General features: G+C 33.0%; 1 protein-coding gene across 8 annotated transcripts in view; it reads right to left on the bottom strand.

The window, feature by feature from the left end:
* Positions 1 to 23,862, bottom strand: part of LOC131846126 (T-box transcription factor TBX3-like) — a 106,125-nt gene that overhangs the window by 47,534 nt on the left and 34,729 nt on the right. For 5 of the 8 annotated variants that reach the window (XM_059195355.1, XM_059195376.1, XM_059195384.1 and 2 more), the window contains exons 2-3: positions 18,925 to 19,038; positions 17,924 to 18,077 (exon numbers count right to left, since the gene is read on the bottom strand). In XM_059195355.1, coding sequence (XP_059051338.1) covers positions 17,924 to 18,077; positions 18,925 to 19,038 — 268 coding nt within the window. Of the gene's footprint in view, positions 1 to 17,923; positions 18,078 to 18,924; positions 19,039 to 20,405; positions 20,520 to 23,862 lie in introns of all 8 variants that reach the window. The other 3 variants (XM_059195359.1, XM_059195367.1, XM_059195392.1) reach the window with 1 other exon arrangement.

The raw sequence follows: 23,862 nt of genomic DNA, 5'->3' as shown, positions 1-23,862 counted from the left end.
TGTCTTCAAATTTAAACTTTATTCCAATAGTCATAAGGTTATCCCTTAATTATACGATAGCAATACCAATACATATAAGTAAATTCTTCGGATGTTTCCTAAAGAAGCTAAAAGTTTGCCGATGTGTTATCGGGCTAATGTATTAATGAGTTGTGTCGGATGGTTTTGGTATTAACAACAATAAATTGTGGGTGTAATTAAGATAGAACGCTTGATAAGGTTTATGATAGGACACGAAATTGCGAATTCAATAAAAGTACCGAATTTTAATTTTTTTAAACAGATATTATTGCAACGGGTGTCGTTAAATGAATTTATGACGTATGTAGTGTGTTGTCATCAGTTTGGAATAAAACAATCACTAAAATTTATGTGGAGCATACCAAAATTTAGTGAATACCTACAGCATCCAAATCAGATAAGCTATTTCTAAGATTATCACGCATTAACGCATCGATAAACAGACAGAAAATCTAGCTATAATTGATGGGTTCTATTACATTGATAAAGTCGTCTAATAATAGGTTTTCTTTTACTAGCAACTCGCCCCGGCTTCGCCCGGGTGTACATGTATTATATAAATAAACCTTCCTCTTGAATCACTCTATCTAGTAAAAAACGGTTTCAAAATCCGTTGCGTAGCTTTAAAGATTTAAGCATACATAGAGACGGACAGACAGCGACAGCGACTTTGTTTTAGACTATGTAATGATATACAGACAACGAACATTTACAATAAGCACCTGATAAAAAATATCGTGTTTAGATGTACAATGTATAAAGCTATTGCTTAAAACAGTAGTACTAGCAGTTTACTAAGTACCTCATTTACGCCAGTTATACAGGCTATACCACAATTGGGACCACCAACTCAGGCTCAGCACTCGCTCCCATATTTTCGTCCAGTTTACAGCGTGCGCGACGACACGGAATGTTACTCCCTTTAATATGCTTTTTTTTAAATCACAACCCGTTAAAAACATTATGGGAGCCTGTTTTATCTTAACGCGAGCAAAGAGCCACTGGTCTTGCGTGCGCCGCCAGATATCGCTTCATAATGCTCTATTACAAAGCTGTTTTACATTTAAACCGAATCAGTTAAATCTTTAACGTAAATTAAATGCAAAGTGACTAAATAGAACGGATTTACAAGTAAGGAACGTATCCATACTAATACTGTATATACTTAATTGTTGAGTGAATCTTAAAGCCATTTGATATGAAGATATATTGTTTCATAAGGACGGACATAGGGTATCTTTTATGCCAGAAAAAAGTATATGAAGCTAAAACTTCAACAACTTTTGTGAGATATTTAGCGTTAAAAGTGTTATTTTTTTAATAAATTGCAGTATTGATATATGACTGTCTTGAAATTAGCAAGCGGAAGCAACAACGCTTGTTTTTATTTGATGACATTGCCGTTATGAGGATGAAACATTTAAGATTAATGTCTAAATTAATGTACACAAATCATTGCGGAAATAAAATGATCGCACAGTTTGAAATAAAAATGGTCTAGTAATATTTTTTTTAATATTTGTATTTGGAATAAAGCTCAAACACCACAATGGGACGCCTCAAACTGCCACAACATGTCCAAAGTAGCACGGAACTAAACGAATGCGTCACGGTATCAATCATTAGCTACCGCCTACAGAGGCTGATATCATTTGTCACCCCCGGCGCCGCCCAACCCCGCCCGACACGGGAGCTTCCATGGCATGCACGTATGTGGTGAGGTGTGGTTGAGGTCCAGGAGACATGCGAATGAATGATGATTACTCAGCCTTCGTAGCTACCTAGTTAGTTTCTGCAAACATCAAGTCGAAATTTCTACGGACTTTGATTGGATCCATGCGTTTCTTTAAATTATGACAGATATTTCAAGTATTTATTAATTTTCTCTAGCGTGTGTATTTTAAACCTATGTAATCTATACGATAACTTAAAATGATTGTTTCACAAAAAATCTATCATGAACTAGGGAGTCGTATTGAGATAGGTAAGACAGTCACGGAAAAAACTCTATCGATTACTGAAAATATGAAAATCACGAACACATGAACATCTACCTACTAGATATAAGAGCCCCTTGGAAATCATAAAAATGAAAATGTTTTACAATAACATTATAACTAATACAGTTTTGTATTACTTCTTGTCCAATTAAGGAAGTAGCTGGAAAAAAAATTACCAAACAGTTCCAAAGCTCAAATTGAATTCTTAGACCTTCGAATTATTTATTAATATATCATATACCAACTTTGGTGAGAAAAGGTTTTTTTTGTGTGAGATTTAAATGACATCAATAGTACTCTATGTAAATATAAAAGTATAGCTGAAAAGCCAAATGTAAATATAGAAACATTGATATTGCTTTCCATTCTCAAAAGCGGCGTGAATAATATTCGTATTGAGGAAAAAACAAAACAGGTAGGTCGGCCTCAATAGAAAGTTTGAAGTACATTTATTTTATTCTGTTTATCGACACCCCCTTTAAATATTTCCTCCATTCCTATTCGGGGAGGTGAGGGAATATCAAATAGAGTCGTCAGTATGCTGAAAATGTTAAATTGACATTTTCACGAGTGAAAAAACAGGTGTGAGGGTGACAGAATAAAAATGTACGAAACTAGTTTTGGCATATGATTCCTCTTGGTATATTGGTATGGTACCCATCCACAAAATTTTGTACCTTTTGCTTTAGTAAATAAAACTGAAGTTTCAAAGAAAAATATACTTATTTATTAAGTGATCTTTTTTATATTATACTACTTTACGAAATCCTTTTTATTATAAGATAAATAACAGCTATGAGTATCTTTTATAGTATGTTTATTTTAAGTTTTAGAAGTCGCAATGGAAGTCCTTTGAATTAAGTTCAACATTTGAAATGTCAAGATATATTACACTAAGTTGAAATAAACAGATATTAAAATGAAAGCACTGTCTATTATATTTAATATATAAACTTTCATAAAAACGGTTGTGGCTGATTACGATTTATAGTTTAAGACTTTAATTTAGGTTCTAAATCTTAGACTTGTTATTAAAACATATATAACTGTCCAATATGAATGTTTCTCATTACCTATAGTTTATTTGTTTATAGAATCGTATTGAAATTATTTCCAATACTAAATATACCGCTCATATACTCGATTTAATACCAAGCTACCCGATAAGTAATGATAGAATATGCTACATCCTCTTATTATAAGAAGAGACATTACGTACACTAATGTATATTTTATAAACACACAGACAGACTGTTGTATAATTTTATAGTGACATATAGGAGAGTAGAAGGAATTCCTCACACGTACACGACGGGTCTAATAACGGACGACGGGAATACAACATTCCCGTTTCCTTTGACTCGTCTCGAGAAAAAAAATAGCGAATACAAAATTCTATCGTGCGATATCTAAAAATACAATTTAAATATGGAGCATACATTTAGATGGTCTAATCTAAACTCAAATTTAAGACATTGTACTTACAGGTAAATATATATTTCTAATATTTCATAATATTGTACTCAAATAGTTCCACATTAGTTATTAAAGTAGTATATATCTATAAGTATACGTCAGTACTGTATTCGTTAACAATACGTCATCTTCCGATGGTCGCGGTATCTCCGAATGGAGTATGGATTTTTTTTACGACAGTGGCAAACAACCATATGGCCTATTCTGATAGTAAACCGATACCGAAGCCTATGAACTCCTGAAACACCAGAGTTGTCACGTGTACGTGTGCGACCCTTAAGAAACTTTAATGAAACAGTATAGGTAAATCCATTGTTCTGTGAGTTACATGCATTTATAAATATTGTATGTAATTAGTTAATTTTAGAAGTTCTCTAGCACGTATTTATACTTAGTATGAGCTTGGAAGTATATGACGCTGAAAGAGTTGTTCATTTTATACGTCTTGAAGTCTTGTTAAACTCTTCCAAGTAGTTATTAGATGATCAAGTAAAAAGACAAAATACGAGATAATATAGACGCTAGAAGTTTAAAAGCATGAAAACCGACAATATAACAACTTAAAACATAGAACACATAAAATATCTACAGTTAAATTTACTATTCACCGTATTTTATTGAATTTCTTCAGAACTATGTGATGTTGCGCTCTATTACAAGTTAACACTCGAAAAAACAAAGAGTCGAAGCATGGAAAATTGGAAGATAATGCGACAGTTGGCAATAAACATCGCTATTGTTGGCAAAACTGCAATAAAATAGCAACGAATTCAAAATTTGCTAGGTGGCGACACTGTCTATGTGCCGCCGCGTCGTCGCTCGTGACACTGATATTTTGTGTAAACACGACTGTTTACCACCCATTTTAGGCTATAAAAATCTGCATTTTAACAACGATTTTATTTATGTCGTGATTTTCTATTATTAATCATAAATCATGACTAGAACAAGTTTATCTAGCTAATTTCTTTATATTATAATAGCTACCCGCCTTGGTTCAGCACGGGTGTATATTACTTTTTTTTTGGACTACTCTAATGATGTTGGCCACAGCTAGCGAATTCAGCTTCACCGGACGATAGATGCAGATGGCACTCCAAACACGCGGAAGAACTTATAGAGCGGCTGAAGGGCGACGCACGCCTTCGGACGCGACTTTAGTCTGAGGGCACCAATTTTACGGGGGATCGATCGGATGTACACCACATTAGTATACCATCTATTGCTAAAATGCATTAAAGTCCATTGCGTAGTTACAAGATCTAAGTGAACAGATCGCGAAAACGATTCATTATACCTATACTGTGTGAAGATTAGATCCGTCTGGTTATATTACTCTAAGAACTAAAGTTATTTTTATAATTAATCTCATTTATTTGTAATACGTACAGACGTTATACTTAGGATCATAGCTCTACCTATTTAAGTAACTATTCATCTATTTAAGAATTTCTAAATTATAATTATACAAAAGTACTAAAAGGTTTCACGGCATTTTTATTTATTTTCTGCAAAATCTCAGCTCTATGTTTATTGTGGGTAAAGCCGTGTTCTCGCAGAATGCTACATTCTATGTTGTTATCTGTCGTTCCACGAGGAATTGCATCAGAAAATCCATTCTAATGGGTAGATCAGAAAAGAACCCTAGAATAAAAATAGCAAGTTATTGTAGATCATTCACAAGAAACTCTTGCAAGATCGAATTAAAGAACGATGATGGAGATCGTTTCGAGGTTACATCCTGGTACGAAAATAGTTCTTCAAGTAACTAAACTACATATATATCTGTCGCTAAATAAAAAAAATAACTAGTAGTTCGATTGTCAAACAAGTAAATAAATGAAGTGACTCAAGCGAACGCTCATGTCAAGGGGGTGTCTCGTCGCTGCTCTGTCAGCCATGGCAGGTTTACGATTATCTTATGTAAATAGCGCGAAAATAGATGAGTGGACGCCTTCTGTAATATTTCAAAGCGACATGAACGTCAATTTTGGTATATCATTTTTTAGGTTATAGAAAATCCGACACAAGTTACGTGATGTAAAACATCATTTGCAAGTCTAATTTTAGGAGGTTTAAAATGCTTTGTGACAGTGTTGCATGAAATATTTAGTATTCAACTAACTTTAAACCACTTTTCGAGTTTTCATAAAGGAGATTTACAATTCATCTGTAGGTATGTCACGCTCGATATTTTATATACTTTCGAAATCACTATGACGAATAATTATTAATTACTTACATATATATCGTTACGTCTTAGTCCCTACAGTATAGGTAGAGATTAAGGACCAACAAATACTTCATTCATAAATGCCTTTTTTTTATACCACTCAGAATTGATAGAAGAAATCGTCTTTAATTCATTTTGAGCGAGGTAGTAGAATAAAAATATTACATCATCACCATCGTAATTAAAATTAAGTTTACTGGAATATATCGTTTTTCTTCTATTCTTGTATACGTATTGTATTCAGAGATTTCATTTTTCATAATTAACAAGCTGGTGGCCCACTTAATGATAAACGGTAATCGTCGCCTATACGCAAGAACAGCATTACGGACATAATGATATTCAGGTTACATCACTAATTATAATAATGTCCTTAAGCTAAATATCACGAAACAAATTTGGTATTTAAGTCCATACTTCTTAGAAGTCTATTTCGATCGGACATTTAAGGTATGTCAAGTTTACCTCGAACTAGAAACATTCGGTTCCGTGAATCAGGGTTGGCGTGAGCTCATATAAGCAGGCTGCATAGTTTGTGTACAAATATGTCGTGGAGACATCACTAGCGACATAATCTGTATCTGTCGATCTCGAACTAGTCTGTCGAAGCGTCAATTAGAAACATTAGAAAGTAACCGATCGATTTAATAATAACAAATGCAAAATATAGTACTTTTGAGAGAATTTATGCATTTTTAATTAATTGCAAAAAAGATTTCTTTCTTCCGTTCGACAGTTTTTTGCACATATAGGTGCGTACACTGTCATTTCAAAAATTAAAATAAGATACATGACAACAACTTTTAAAATGTCACATAAAGGAAAGATACACTAAAAATACGTTATATTTTAGATATATTTTTTTATGTGTATATACTTATTTAAATCGTTTGTTATGTTTTCCTAATAAATATAAAAATACTTTTGTATATAAAACAGTAAAATGATAATTTTATACTTTTATGAATAAATTTTTATTACTAAAGATATATAATATCTGTTATATCTATAAGAATATGTAGTAAAAGCTTAATTGTGTACTGAAATATCTAAATATAGACTATACTGTCAGAATAACATAATATAATTAACATAAACTTTACCTATTAAATTTTGGAGTACGCATATGAAATAATTCTGCTTACTAACAATAAACGTATAAAAGTTGACTTGTTAAGGTAATTAAGCGTATTTTATACACACATAAAAATTAATACGGTACAAACCAACGTGTTCCAAATAAAACTGGGTAAATAACCAACAAAGCTCCTAACACCTAAATTACACCATCAGAGCACCATTCAAACGGAACACCATAAAAAGGCACAACACGTGGAACCGTTACTTTAGCACCCCCTTTAATAATAGGTGATTTGCCCCCCTTCACCCACATATAGGTGCTGCGGGGGTATACAGAACCAACACAACCTGATCCGCGGTTGTTAACGACGGGTCATTTTTTTCCTTTGAACTTTATACACGTTTCGGAGGACGCGGGAGGTCAAGATAAATCAGAAGTGTGTCTGCGTGTCTCAGAACCATCCTGGAGGTTTCAGGCTAATGCCACTTGTATTGGACATTCTATTGTCACACGCTGGCAGTTTTCCGTGAGTTGTGATGCTTGAATTGTAGAAAGTATGTTCTGGTGACGTTTTTATTGACTCTAAAGCCAAAAATGAAAGTGAAGCGTTGTGGGTGTTTGTGGTTAAATATTTTAACAGAAAAACGAAGGATGACTCAAACAAATGATGGAGTTTCTAAGTGCTTATATGATAATTGAAATAACAATAAATATCATCATAGAAATTTTGTAAAGAATGAGTGATCTGCCATTTTGCGAGTATGGAAATTTCTCAACCATGTTTACATATAATAACCGTAAGATAATTTATCGTCCCGCCCTCGCTGATCGTCCGTCCCGATTTCTCCCGTATTGAGTAATAGTGAGTTATACATCTCTTCTAATGTTATAAATGCGAAAGTGTGTTTGTCTGTCATTTTGTTAATACTCTTGTACAGCTAAATCCGTGAAACAATTTTGTGTCATGCGAATAAACATAAGATATCTTCTACCTAAAAAGCCACAGTAGTTTGTGTAATCTATATATACATATAGACTATATATTTAATGTACAAGAATGCACACTACATTCAATTATACATAATATAGACATACATAGGTAGGCGCCACCCCTATGTAGCACCGAATAAAGAAAGAAAGATATAATATTGCTCATTATTCTATAACAATGGAAAACGTTAAGAAAATCCAATATTATAAATCTAAAAGGCAACCAGAATTAGAAACAATAAATAAATAAATTTGCCTCGAGCACTACAAAGTTACGAATTCGAAACAATCACACGACGAATTTAATTCGAGTTGGGGACCGCAAAGAATTTAATAGACACATCAAACTGGAAACTTCTTTGACGATAGCAATAAAATACGGATCATAATGAACAGCGGGGTCCGCCTGAAAATTATTCCGAATATTTCCGTACGATTCGGTTGTTTTATTTTTTAATACTTCCGCGGGAGGGCGCAGGAACGCAGCTCGGGGCGCGTTCGCTCGTTTGCATAAAATAACAGTGGTACCTCTATAATTCGGACTTTTTATTTTTAAAATTAAATTTTGACTATATATCTTTCACAAATAAAATACTCGATAATATTAATTAAGTAAGTTTAAAATTCAAATGCACCCTATAGTTACAGTCTTTGTTTTATACTGTGTAAAACATGATTAGATCTGAACTACAATGAAATTTAAGCTTCCTATTAGCTACCAGTGCCATTGGTATCAGCGTAGCGTTATATATATATGAAATATTTTGATTATTGTCTGTACATAAAAAATATACGAATACCCGTGTTAAAAGACCTATAAGAACTTTGTATGTTTGTCTGGACAAAATTAGCTAGTTTATAATATTATTATTCTCTAAACTTAATAAACTAACTGGAATACACGAGTATACATTAATATTTATTTGAGAGTTTAAAGTCAAAAGAAGAGAAATGTGAATTGCGAAGTTATTCAGTTTAAAACTTTAAATTATTAAAACATTTAAAACACATTAAGCAATCCAAGTACGTGACTTACTTAGAAGCAAAAATATTTGTCTAAACACGTAATACTTATGTAAACATTTAAAAGGACTGCGACACAAAATTCGGTCAGTTGGATGCGTACCATTGTGCTTGCAGCCTAAGAGTTTATTGAGTAAGTTTGTGGTAGCGCATGGAAGTGTTGTTTTCTCAATTTTCCCGCCAATTTTGGGGCAACAAAATGGCGCCGACTTAGGCACGACACGACACGCATGCCACGCACGCGACGGGTACGGACTTTCTTCAATTTTCCATCAATAATAAGCTATTTTATGACTTTTTAAAAAGTAAATATCCTACATATTTTACTTGTTTTTAAATTACTATACTGGCATTATGATAAAAGTCCCTAAATAAATGTAAGAATAAAAAAATATATATATCCATAATTACGGAATATTAAAAATAAGATAACAATTGAACCACCTATAGAAAATTGTGAATGCATAGTTAACAAATGTATGTATATCTTAACATACAATGAAATCGTGACGAGACAAAAACTGTATGTTTGTCTATTAAATCAAATTTTCACTGAATATGTCATAAAACAGGATACAACATACAGGCTAAAGAAAACTAGGAAAAATAAACCCAAAAAGATCATAATAATTACTATTATGAATAGTTTCACCTGCTAATTATTTTATTAAATAACATAACATGTAACATGTTTGATTTATAGTTTTTGCTGGATTATTATTAATAGGTAACCTCTGCAAATGTATGTAGCCAGCATAAGTAGTCATTACTTAATATTATAGATGTGAACTTGTCTCATTATGCCTGTATTTTTCTTATCTTTGCACGTCTAAATGGCTAAACGGATTTTAATGAAATTTGATATTTATTACAGAAATATGTTAGTTTTTTATATCAGAAAAGAAGACAAAATAGCGGGTAAGTACGTAATAAGAAGCTAATAAAATTCTAAATACGTCTCTGGTGTTTCTAGTAATATACTGCCGTTTTGACACTCCAGTTTCACGGCAGGTGTCGAGTGTCGATTCTAGCGCTAACAACACGCACCACCCACAACACCCAATCACGCGTTTAAAATAGAAAAACATATAAACAAAACATATCTTTAATTACATTTATGCTAATCAATAATTATTGTTATGGAAACACCGGATTATGAAAACTTTGCTGGTAATAATAAATATCATGTGAATTATGTATTATATATGTATTGTCAAAACTAGTGAATTCGATGGAGATAATATGTAGCAGACAGAAAAAATACAATCGAACTGAAGAAAATGTGAATTCCACATTCGAAAAATCTGGAATTAGAATATAAAATAGAAAAAAACATAAATTATAAAATTTCAAACATAAAGTATGTATCTACGTAGGTAATAAACTCCATTTTTTATATTTGAATTTAGAATGCGTAAGCGTAATTTGTTTTTAGAATGATATTTTGGTGCCCATTTGAATATATCGTTATGTACAGGTTAAATACTTAAATGTTTCTTTTTCATTATAGTGTTCCATTTACCACTAAGCAAGCCACAATCTATGCCAAGTAATAAAAAAAAATGAGGTTGTAAGTAATTCTAGAAGATAGTCTAAGTATGTATAATCCAAATCATATGTCATGGAATTGAATCTATGAAAGTAACATATAAACTAAGGGATGATGAAAGCCCTTACTAGCGGTTTGTAAGTGGCGTAACAATGAATTTGATCCGAAGTTTATGTGGTGCAAATATTTGCACATCCGCCTCCCGTGGGAACGGGCCGTTGTGTCTTAGTTTGCTACACGTGTTACTATACAAAGTCTAACATTATTCGATCTTCAAATTTACTTTATTGTACCAAGTATCGATAGAGAATTTATCCCTACACCTTGGAATCTAAGTAGTCTTGGACAGTGTGGTTTCAGAGGAGCTTTCACCCGCATTGTACTTAAATTGTGGAATCAACTACCTGTCTATAGGCTGCGGTAAACGTTTACCATCAGATGGATCTTAAGCTTTTGCCACGATCGTGGTTTAAAAAAGTATTAACAGGTACCTGTTATCAGCAATATCGTTTGCTTTTTAGAGTTAAGACCTAGCTTATATCCGTCCTCGTGCCTATAGTAGTCTATATTTATATCAAGCTCCATTCAGAACTGTTCAGGCAGTTTACTTTACATTTTTACATTCATTAGTATAATTTATAATACATAATGTGATATGTATTGTAAACACATGTAAACAGTGGAATTCATTTCAAAATTATTGGCCTTATTTTCAGAAGTAGCATACGGATAAACGTAGAGACGCGACACTATTGACGTCACTACGAAAAACTTTGTTTTTATGCTATTTAGTAATAAATCTTGAAAGAAGTAACCATACAGTGACTAGGTACTATCTATTTCAAATGAAGCCAAACCCTATACTAAAAGCTAACTGAAATCACAGTCAAATAAATACATATTAACATAGGGTTGTCATGAAAGGAACTGTTAATACTAGGTATTACATAGCCTTTTATGTAAGAATTAATAAATAATGAAATGGAAGTATTTGTCTAACTAGATGTAAGGAGGTAACTTAACAGAAAATTACTTAACTTTTAAATAGGACTGTTTATATTATGCATATGCATGATACCTTGAAATCAAAATACTTAAAATTTTAAAAATACAAGTTTTTAATTATTTCAATAAAAGTACTTCGTCATAACGTATTGGACATTGCATACCTGGGATAGGTATGCAATATTCAATCTTTTCTTATCTTTAGAAAAAAATAGTCTTACTTCTTAATTTTTTAGTAAATAGATAGACATTGAACGTCGAGTGTCGTGTATGTATATTGCTTCTATTATATTTTTCGAAATAAAAAAAAACTTGATAGTAAATTAACTGGGTCTAAAAACTTGAGTTCATGTAATCTAAATATATAACTAAAAAATAGCGTTACGCATTAAGAAATGTTAATAAAATGATGTCAAGGAAACCTTTTTTTAGACATCACATTTGACAGCCCTACTACAATGAAGGGGTTTGTTATCAGCTAGAATATGTTGCTATTTTCACTAGGTATTTATATAGTTGACCCTATGTTTGTCCTCATGTTGTTTAGTTATGTCAGATCAAATGACAGACGGACATTTTGTAATGCTATATGTGGATAAATATCGGTTTCTATTTGATTGATTGGGAAAATAGTCATTCTTACGGAGATACCACTTTTCTTAAGTCCAACATTTAGAAGTATCTTTGTTTTTTTTTTTGTTACTTTTTCACGGGATATCTAAAATCCAAAACAATTAAATATGTAATTATAAGTATTGGCTTTATTGTAGTTATCGGTAGATTTAATTTACAATGAGTGTCTTTTATAGATCCATATGAATAAAGATATTTTGATTTGATTTGGTAGTTAGATAGTGTTTGGTAGTATATTAACCCTTTTCAGTGACTTCGACTTTAGATAAATCAGTATCCCAGTGATCATCATCATCATCCATACATAGGCTACGATAACCGTTTGCCATTAGATGGGCCGTATGCTTGTTTGTCATTATCGTAGTATAAAAAACGTCAAACATTAAGATCCTTTTAAATATTTCGTAGTAAAAAAATTAACAAACAAGCCGGCAATATTTTGCATATAATATTAATAATATAATATTACTATAGATTAGACATCGATAACTGGAGAATTTTCTTAGACAAATATTTTCTACCAATTATATTCTTAAATAGATATAGTAGGTTAATCTAATAATAGTTACCGAAAAGATCATGATATAATATATAGCTCAAAATGACTACCATCTCTCAGGTACTACTCACAGCACATCTTAAAACCCTTTCATACGAACTCGAACAAAAACTAATGTACCCTATTAATTCCAGATTTCAAGCCTTTTAAATGTACCACAATAGATTTTTACCAAAACAGCTGCCTTTTTCGCGAGTAGTTGAGGTGTAAATTTTAATCCTTTTTACGCTCTTGACTGTACGGTTTAAGTTGCAACGTTTTTTGCCTGCCGTTTTGATTACATTTGGCGCCGATTTCGCGGGTGTTATTCGCTAACCGTCTAGGTCTTTAGGGTTCTGTAAGCGTTATGATAAAAACGAATTATTAAATTAAATGTAACACCATGGTTTGGTAGGGTACTAATATAATAATAACTACCCAGGACAATAGTAATAATAAAAAACTCACAGCGCTATCTAGAACCGATCTAAGTGAAGCTTGTGTTGTGTTTACTAGACCACTGATATAAATATTTAGATACATTACTTTTCATAACGATTGCACTTAAAATAATTTGTGACAATACGCGGAATCAAAATGATTAAATTTCTGTTCATTTTTTACAACTTTGCTAAATAAAAAAGGCAATATTTGAGGTGCGTAATTTTTATTAATATATTTGCTAAATTGCCAAACTATTAGCATTCATAGGTTTTGAATGTTCTATTCTACCAATGCCTTTTTTCTTTTATTGTTGATAAAGTTGACATTAGAATGGTCATTACGATTGTAAATATTGCTTCGCGTAAAAGTGATTACAAATCAAACTTTGATCAGGACAATGTGCAGAGATAGACAGTATTCGAGAAACTTTTTAAAGATTGTCGTAGGTCAGGGTAGACATTCATAGCAACTAAGAGTTGAGAAATAAACAAAATTATGTAATTTTGTTACAATTCTTTTTATTCGCAAATGTTTAACAAAACACCAGTTCGCGCTTTCCGAGAAAGAACCCAATTACAAAACAACAAATTAACTCTTTTATAATTCCACCTCACAGTCATTGCTTCCAATTTTTTCTTTTTACTATTACAAAGTTTTGTAGGAGTTTACGCAAAAGTTGTCCTACAAAAGTTTTGGGATGAATTTAAAGAATATTGACTCTTGTATGTCTTCCAGAAAGTTTGCCAATGTGCCGATTCGTTAGATAAATTGTCCGTTTAGAATTTGGAAACTTGGAACAATTATAGGGCATGATGAAATTCTACTTCACAAATAAGACAAACTTACTACTCGTACTTCTTACGCAAGAAGCGTTTGGTAAATACAAACAGACACAAAGGACGACGGGACAGTCCGCTTGCTTGAGCAGCAAAGGGCATATGCTCAGTAATTTATATACACCTATTGATCAAAAGGTGGTATCCTTTGGGAAGCATCGGAGCGTCCTACATCGGCGAGCCCAACAAATTGTCTATTAAGTAGGGGTGATAAAATCTTCCTCGTGAGTATCAGATCTTCAATCGGTGATAGGGTTCCGATAGCTACGTTATTGGCTGCGGTTAGCTCTAAGAACCCTTTACGAATTATTTAGGCTCAGACATACGGGGGTGTGTTGGTAATTTAATATGATTTGAATTGGGAATGTGTAGCGGTGCAGTAATGTCCATTGCGATTTATTAATTTATTCTCATGTAAGTTTTACTTACAGAGACTTACCTACCCACGTCTCTGGGCAAGCACGGTGTATCACAGAAAAAAATGGTATGTTAGGCGAAAACCTTAATTACATATTTTATAATTCTTTGGTAGTTTAGGCATAAAATACTTGATACAACCGTCATATAGTGTTATATACTTATTACACAGCACTTCTATCTCTCACAAAAACTTCAGCAACGACCGAGACAAATTTATTTGGCCAACTTTTTTTACCCACAGCTGTTTATAAACACAATATGCTACTTGAAGCGAATTACAAGTTTCAAAGGGGCGGATTAGCCGCCAACAATCAGAACGGGTAGACGCCGTTTTCCGCCGTTGCTTATTCATAAAACCTGGCTCCTTACAATACGCTCAAGATGTTTTAAAAACGGGAGCTGCTTCAAGCCTCGTTAACGTAGTTAGGTTTTGAGTTTTTGATGTCAATGAAAAATGGAAACTGTATGTAATCGTACATCATTCAGAGATGTATGTTGTAAAATACATTCACGTATTTCATGCATTAGATATACAAATATGTGCATAAAAAAATAGATACGTATATTTGGGTTAATTGAAATGGCAAACAAGCTGACGATCCGCTTGATGGAAAATGACAATCGTTGAACAGCACTAAGAGCTTCATATCGTCATATAACACCTGTGATATTCCTACCTACCCTTGAGGATTAAGGTGTCATTTCTCCGTACCCAATAATTTCACTGTCATATCTCATCGTTTAAACTGAAATGCAGTTTATAAAGCAGTTTTCTTAACGGCAGATAGATAAGACTGAATACCATGCAGACTTTGAAAACTTCTTTGTAGGTATACTACAGGTTAAGTACATTGAGAATATCTTATATTCCTATTAAAATTGGGTTTATTCTTTGGTTATTTATTATCAGTAGGCTGCTTCAAACTTACTAATTACGCCCTACTACACCTACCTCTGAAGACGAACATTTTTTATGATATACGCGCGTCAGTCAACGATCAAGTCAAATGACGACGAATGACTGGAATTATAATGGTACTATATATACTATGTTACAGTAATTGACGACACGCCACTCTGTAAGCTATAAAGCCGGCGTGAACCCAAACTGAGAGCGTTGTAAATTTGATGGCGGCCCTATATTCATTTGATTCATGGAGCCGCCAACGGCCGAGCTGTTTGTTTTGATTCGTTTTTATTTGATAGTTTACTGTACCACCTCACCTCACCTATATGATTTGAAGGTTGGGAAATCGCTGTGGATTCTTAATATTCGGCGGATGAATGCATGTTTTTAGTAAAAGAAGATGCATCTTATTTAACATTTTTAAGCCCTGAAAACCCGAAAAGTTTATAGGTATAATACCTTCGTCTTTTAGCAAGCAACATCCCCATTTATTGGAAATTTAATTTTCGTATTGATTTGTAAATACAACATAGGTAGTTGTGACATGCGTTTGATTCCCTTTACCGAAAAAGACTTACATAATAATAAAAGAACTAATATTTTTATTAAGATCAAAACATGAGTTTGCATCGATTGATACAGAATAAATTTCAAATGTAGGTATTTATATAAAATATAATGTTTTAAAATATAAATAAGTGAAAATAATCAGAAATAATTATTATTAAGTCACATACATAAGCATTGACATTATGTATGTCATTAGAGAATTATTATAATATAGATATGGAAAGTAGTAACCTTTGACACAATTAATTGATGATATTTCAAAAGATACGAAAACTTTAACATGAATGATGATTGTTTAATCGATTAAGAGATAAATTTTCAATCATATTTAATAAAATATGATAGAAACAGACATTGGATCATTCAAAATCGAAATACAAAATTAATCGATGTTAACCACAGATCATATCTGTATGAAAAATAGTTGGCCATTCAAAATTCGGCATGTCGGTTAGAATGGCGCGGAACAAAAAACAAAACAAATAAAAAGTGGCTATCTACGTTTACATCTATCTACCTGTTACTATGTCAAACATACATGATGATACCGTTTGTGTCTATAGTCGAAAAAAGCTTTTAGTGGCCTATTTGGTTTAGAGTTTTAGACCTAATGACACTTGAGCATATGAAAATACTTATAGTACACACAGTGTTAAGGCCAGCAATAGACCGCGTTAAATCGTATTATTTCTCAATTAACACAATAACTGCATGAGCTTTGAAATATAAAAAAGAAACATGAAAATCGGTTTGGAGGTAACAAACAAAAAACGTACCACCATTTTTTGAAGACGCTTGAATTTTGAATGAAATAACAGAATAAAGCATTTAGAAATAAAAACTTGCAGTATGACTATTTCTTATCGGTTACGTATTTGTTATAAAAATTGGGATAGTCATAATGATATGAAATACTTTTATTCCTATTATTATTTTAGCCTAAAATGTTATATATAAATAAATTATGGATTCCAAATATCTTAAATGAAAAACTAAGTGTTCATATTCTTGAAATATAACCAAAAATAAAGAAGTGTTTAATTAATTCCAAACTCTATCTCGCTACACGCCCTATCAAAAGTCAGCTGTTGTCAAAATTCTACGCATACCTCGTGGCGAGCGTCGTTATTTCAATTACCCATGTCCCTCGTCAAAGACAAAAGACCCTGACACGAAAAAAAAAGGAAAAAAACAAACAAACGCTCACCGAGCGAATTAAAAAAACAATCGTCTTATCTATGATTGGATCGCGGTCGTGTAAACGCACTCAAGTGTATTATGTTACCTTCAAGCAGCGGCTTTCAGTTTCGGTAGCATTTTTGACAATTAAACTGGTAAATACCAGTTGATTTTGCAAAAAAAATCTTAGAATGGAGAAACTCATATGTCTTGGAACATTAAAATCATTGAAAAGAAACGTGAAAATGTTTCATGTACCTAAGTTTCAGAAATTTAATTTATAATAGATTCATTCTAAATGAAACATTTTTTTCTTTAATAAATAATATAGAAGAATTAAACTAAATATTAATTTTGACTTTATTCACTTTTTTTATATCAAAGATAGCCCATGTCCATTCTCATGTTACAATAGTATTATTATATCATTTCTTAAAGTTCTGTTCAGTCGTTCATTATGAATACATAAAAAAGACAGACATACAGATAATTTTATTCGAAATTATAATATTAGTAGAATATTAGTATTCTTTAACAGAATTTCTAAAAATCGAGTAGTTTGTGGTGTGTCAGATACAGAAGCGTCTCAGCTGTAGATAATTCACCGCCAACAACTATTGTTGAAAGCATAATATCACGATTATCTATTGAGAATTACTAAACACCGTCAGATGATGGGCACCCAAAGTAAATAGCCGTAATAACCGTGGCGGGCACAATGCCCCCCCGTTGATCGACGACAGGGGTCCTGGTCGTGATCCTCTTTTTAATTATAATATCACCCACATTATAAAGTTTTTGTTATCAACAAAAAAGAACCGGGTTTTTTCGGCGGACTGCTACTTTTGGGTTATTTTCTTGCTTAACAATGTTTTGGCATTGTAATTTTGTATTCCTACTATTTGTTTATACGTATAATATGATATGTTTTGAAAATGAACTCTTATTTAAGTTAGTATTAATAAATAACATAGTAAAGACTAATAATACAGTCGCTACAAATAAAGTCGGTACTCACGAATCCGTGTTTGTCGCTGATGTTGTTCGTCAGTTTTAGTTTGTGGAAGGAGACCACTTTCTGCATCCATTGCTCCCCCGTTGAAGGTGAGTCCGGGTGTATATACATCCTTTTCGGCATTTCCGGATCCGCTTTTCCGGCAACCATCCATCGGCTCCGGAAACAAAAGATACGGATTACCTTACTTGGAAAGAGAGTTTATTTCATCCTAGATAGCGGTTGCTGCCTAAAGCAGAGTTTTATTGATGTCATTATGATAAAATCAAATGTTTATATTTTTAAATAGGAGTTCACAAGAAATAAATTTAAATGGGTGCCTGGTATAATTATCTAATCAATTATGGTAATTAAGGCGGAACATCTGTTTTTAAATAAATATTCAATTTAAGAAATTTGTAGCTAAAGCGTTCATATGTATTTTAGAGTATCAATTTATTGGTAGAGCATGCACTAATCTAGTGTATGTATGATTTGACTGATAAAAAAGCTCATGCTGTCAATAAACAATGCTATGCAAGCAATTTAACAAATAATGCAATAACTCAATGCCACCGAAAATTAACATGAACGAAAAGAGATCTGCGTCCAGTCGAATAAAAAAAATAGATAATATGTTTTGCATTTATAATCTAGAAACGACGTGACTAAACACTCCAAAACAATAAAATTAGTAATTATATCAGCAATTAAATTAGAGAAAAAAGTAGTGGTTTCGACAACAAACAAGATAATGTATGAATTTTGGGAAACTAACACTAGCACGACACGGCGTCAAGCACAGCGTAATAATATGTGATTGATTGTGCAAAATACGCAGATCCCTATCTGTTCTATATCAATATGTAAACAATACGCATGCTTCTTGCCTCTTTATTTCCTTTTTCAGTATCACGAATTACATTAAAATAAGATAAACTGACGATAGTACCTCGCTAACCCTTCAAGTTAAACTACTAAAACTTTCTTATTTTAATTTAATTCCTTCATTTCTTTATTTATACCTGTTGTGGAATTTGTATCTGCAATCGTCGGCAGCTACGATGTCCATTAGCAAAATGTACTTTGCTTTTTTATCAAGACCAGAAACGCGAACTTTGTAGGCAGGAAACATACGTCTGCAAGCAATACGAGAGAAAAACATGGGTTGGGACTCGTTCTTTGCGACAACGATTTGACATCACGTCGATTGTAAGACATGCTGTTGGACTAGTTTCACTTTTTACATCCATTTGCTCCCGAGAAGCGATCCTTTTAGCTTGTGATCTTGTACCGCGTTAATTAGTACTTTTTTGTGTGCGTTATTGGTCTCAAATATCCAGACTACCGATGTCCAGTTGCGACAGAAAATGGAACATCATTTGACATTTTTCGACCTACCTCGATAACATTTGGTGTATTCACCTAAATCTGTTTTAATCGGAGCACAACAACCGAATGAGGTGTTACAAAGTATTCTTGATGAACAAAAAGACTATGTTTCCGCCAAAGACCGACCAAAAATGGTATGGCAGCCATTGTGCGGTTTCGCTTAGATGTGCAACATCGAATCTGCGGCACGTGATCAAATGTGGCACGACATTAAAACTTAACACGGCCCCGGTGTGCGGAGAACTTGGAAAAACGATCAAGTCCGCAAACAGCTTATAAATCGGAGAAATTATATGTCAAACATTTGTAAATTAATTACCATATTAACGGCGCTAGCCAGCCTGCCTTTGTCGGTATTTATCGTTTACTGCTGAGTCACAGTCGTATTTTCGGTCGGAACACTCGGGTTATATTAATTAACGGTTATTAAATCGAAGTTTATCGGGCACATCTTGATGTTGCCAAACCTGCGCGTCGGCGGTTTTGATATTCGTTGATCGGGCGCACATAAAGCGGACGAACGTACCTTATCGATGCTTGTCATCGGGAATTAAACAATGTACACGATCAAATATGATGATTATCAGATTGTGATGCGCGTCTGAAGAATACTTCAGACACCCGGAAGATAACAATTAACGTTGACGAGATCAACGAAATTATTGTTAGTTCTAATTTTGTTAGATCCGGCGGAGAGCGCGCAGTATTTCTCACCTCTGTCGCGGTGACGGTCGGCTTTTTACAATACCACTGCGGTGTTTGAGACAAAGATATTTTAATGATATTACCCATTGGATGCGACTTGAATTCTTAATCGACAGATGATTCCAGTCGATACTGACTTGTCGTAAAATGTCGTTGACCCTAAATTAAGCGTTTCTTACAAATTGTTTAGACGTAATTAAGAATCGATGGTTTGTGATGGGAACTAGTGCATTGCGTGGGCAGAATCACAAGCTAAATGATGGAAGCGGGTAACGGGTTGTTTAAATGTGCTGTTTACAAACGACGTGGATGCCGGTGACGGGAGAGTCTGGCCCAAGCATGCCAGAGCGGTGTCGTGAGATGGTCGTAGCGTGAGATGACGGTTCAGCGTTGAGTGAGTGGGCTCTACCTGTTGTGAAACTTATAGCGGTAGTCGTCTGCTGCGACGATGTCCAGCAGCAGGATGTATTTGGCCTTTGCGTCCAAACCGGAGACGCGGAACTTCATTTGTGGGAACATTTGTCTGTAAATCGGAATTATCCGCTTACTAAAGTCACTTCTTTTTCTTATACTTCCGGTGATTTACTAATACATTAATTTCCTAAGTAATAACATCACATTTATTCAAAGCTCCAAAATTTGCTCGTTACCAAATCTTTTACTGCTTCATATGAGTAGAACACATGTATTTGAGTGTCTAACGAAGTAACTGCATCTGTTAATATATTCATCTCTGCCCTAGGAATATGTAAATAGGTATAATATTAGAAATTGTATCTTCGCAACATAGGTACTAACAGTACAGTGATAAAGTCTTTCACAAACGTTTCCATATGTGTTTATGTTAGTTTATTGCATCCAGATGCCTGCGTTTACTTGTGATTGTATAAGAACAAATCTGTATGCGTTGAGGTGTTTCAATTAGATAAATGAGTTCCTACGCATGTCTTGGTAATACAAATCCGTGTATTGTTGTGGGAATTGTACCCGGAACTACAATTACTACAATACAAATGCAGAAACAGTTATTCAATTGTTTAATAATGATATAGCCGAGTTCATAAACAAGTGAACGTGACAAAGTTTCAAATAGCCGACTAATATATTTCCAAAAAGCAACATTTGGATCAGGATAGTTTTCTATTTTTTTTAGACTTTATACAAAGAATATATCTATATCTTACTTACTTTAGCAGCTAAGCAACCTGCTTTATAATACATCTTTAGATTTAATGGTGAGACAAGATGACATCTGTGCACATGAGTGGTACCACGTATGTCACATTCAAGTAGACAGCTGGCGTGAAATTGCTATCAGCTTATTTGCCATTTCAATTCTTTCTTCTATCTAAAAAGTGTTAGATCACATAAGAATAATAAATTTCCAGATATTATTATCTTTAGTTATTATATATGTATTAAAAGAGGGTCGCTAAAAAGAGAATAATCAGTAAATACCTGTAAATGCCTACCCCGTATGGAATAAATGTCGTGAGAATATTACTTTTTATTTGATGTGTGGTCGCTCATATAGTCAAATTAGATCCATAAAAATAAAGTGTCTAAAATGAAATATAAATAAATCTGGTTTTATAGCCTTTTATTCAAGTTGAAGGACATCATAAATTTGACTAACTAATGGATGATTTTATTGTATCATCTCATTTATTATAATACAATTAAAATACCGTGCATTCTGGTTTATTGTACTAATTTGCTTGATTTTTTTTACTGAAATACTACCTATAATTACTTTTATTAGTGACAACCTTTATTAAAATGTTCAGTTCAATATATATAAATATTAAAATCAGCATAATTATTATTGTTAAACGTTTCCCTATATAAAAAGTTAATAAGTTAAAAAGGTTATATATTTTTTGTTTATATATAATTTATTTAGTTAATGATTTTACTGTTTAAGTAAAATGGTACAAAAGACGAACATAATGCTAGAAACATTCTCTACCTTTAAGCAGGATCGATAAATCACGAAAATTGTATATATTTTTTTATTTACATCACGGGTGTCACCTAAAATGAGATGATAATCTACGTATAAGTTATATGTAAGTGTAATAGCAAAGAAACTGACAGTCCAACTGATTAAAAGTGGCAACCGTCGCCTTATGTATAAACAGCAATCTGTTAGTGCTTCTGGTACGATGCGATTACCCTGTAATTTCACTGGCTTCATTTACTTAGGTTATTGTAAATTATGTGGAAAATAAATCACAAATTCCACATGTAAACATCTGCACAAATAAATCTACTTATATGTAAATCATCTTATTATACCTACTGGCAACATTGTAGACCTATCAAAGTATTCTGTGGTAATAACACACACTCACTTCTCAAACCACATGCCAATATGTAATTTAATACCTTATACATGAACCAAAAATACTTGACCTATGTACATTACTGATATCAGAGAAATATACGACACCCTCGGGTCGTATTAGACAGGTTAATTAAAATACGCCCAGACAGTTTTGAACTATTGTTACAGCAATACTCATAACAAACAGGGTTTTATTAATAATGGACAACAAAATTGCAATAACAATGTAAGATTGTCAATGTAAGCAGTTCATAGGGATGTTTTGTAATATTATCATTGCAATGTTGAATTATGCGGCTGATGGAATCAACAGACCGTTAGTCGTTAATTAATCTGATGATTAATCGTTCGTTTAATGTTTTATCGGCTGTATGCGATTTGTTCGATATGAGTTATGACTACGAGTATTTATGAGTTGTGTATTTTTAGAGCGAGAGAATTGTGAGTTTTTAGAGCTTCTTGTGTGTTCGTCTCGTACATTTAATGTGCTCATTAAATTAGTCTGTACAAACAACTGTCAATTAGTAGATGTATAAGTACCCACATAGTAAATACCGTTAATAACATTTTTCGTATAAATTAACGATTTACTTATCTTCCTTTGCACCTAATGTAAATACTAATCACTTTTCTATTTACTATTTAACCGAGATTTAACTAAATGCAAAACATTGAACTTAAAATAACTGGTTTTATTTGGTGTTGTACTAGTTTATTAGAACTTAAACAGACTACATTATCAGACAGCATGTTTATAAATTTTCTTACTATTTGTCTCCGTTTCAAATCCATATTAATATTTGTTCCTAACTACTTTTAGGTAAATTTGGAAATTTCTAAGGATTTAAGCACGTAATACTCTAGAACTGTTTTGCTTTAGCGGGTATCTATGGGTACCTTGACAACTAGGCTAAATACGATTAGGTACTTATCAATACAATATGAAGCTTGTCTTCTACTGGGTAGACACTCCATTTTGTTTTATATATCTCTGTCGATATTCTCCCTTCATCCCATCAACACCAAATGTCAAACGCAACCTATGTTTGTCACTACATCGTTCTTTCATGAACAAACGTCACATGTACTAAGTATTCATCATTAAAAAAGTGTTCAAGGTTATAATTATTTCGCAATACTTCATGACAGTACAATCCTTTTACAGTTCATATTTTTTGCTTGACATAGCATATTTGGAAAACGTTAATACATTTTTCCGCAGGTCATAAAAGTAAAATACCCATTAACTACACCTATAATTGTAGCAAAACCATTAAGTACAACCGTCAATTCGTCTGCATTGAACTCCAAAAACGGGTTTATAAAAAGTAATTAATTAAAAGGTCGTTCATTACCGCGTCAATTAACACGAGCATCGATGGTGGGGGTACGTGGAAATTCGCATTAAAATGGTGGTGACGAAGGGAAGGGAGCGCATCTGCTCACAACGCATTCTTGTGGCTTCCAGCGGGGACGAGTCGCACCGAATAGTTAGGCTTAGTTTACACAATATAAGAAG

Source organism: Achroia grisella, unplaced genomic scaffold (assembly GCF_030625045.1).
Source record: "Achroia grisella isolate CSIRO2021 unplaced genomic scaffold, CSIRO_AGI_Agris_v1 utg109, whole genome shotgun sequence".
In the NCBI taxonomy this organism is placed as follows: domain Eukaryota; kingdom Metazoa; phylum Arthropoda; class Insecta; order Lepidoptera; family Pyralidae; genus Achroia; species Achroia grisella.
This window is presented reverse-complemented; position numbering and strand designations above follow the sequence as displayed.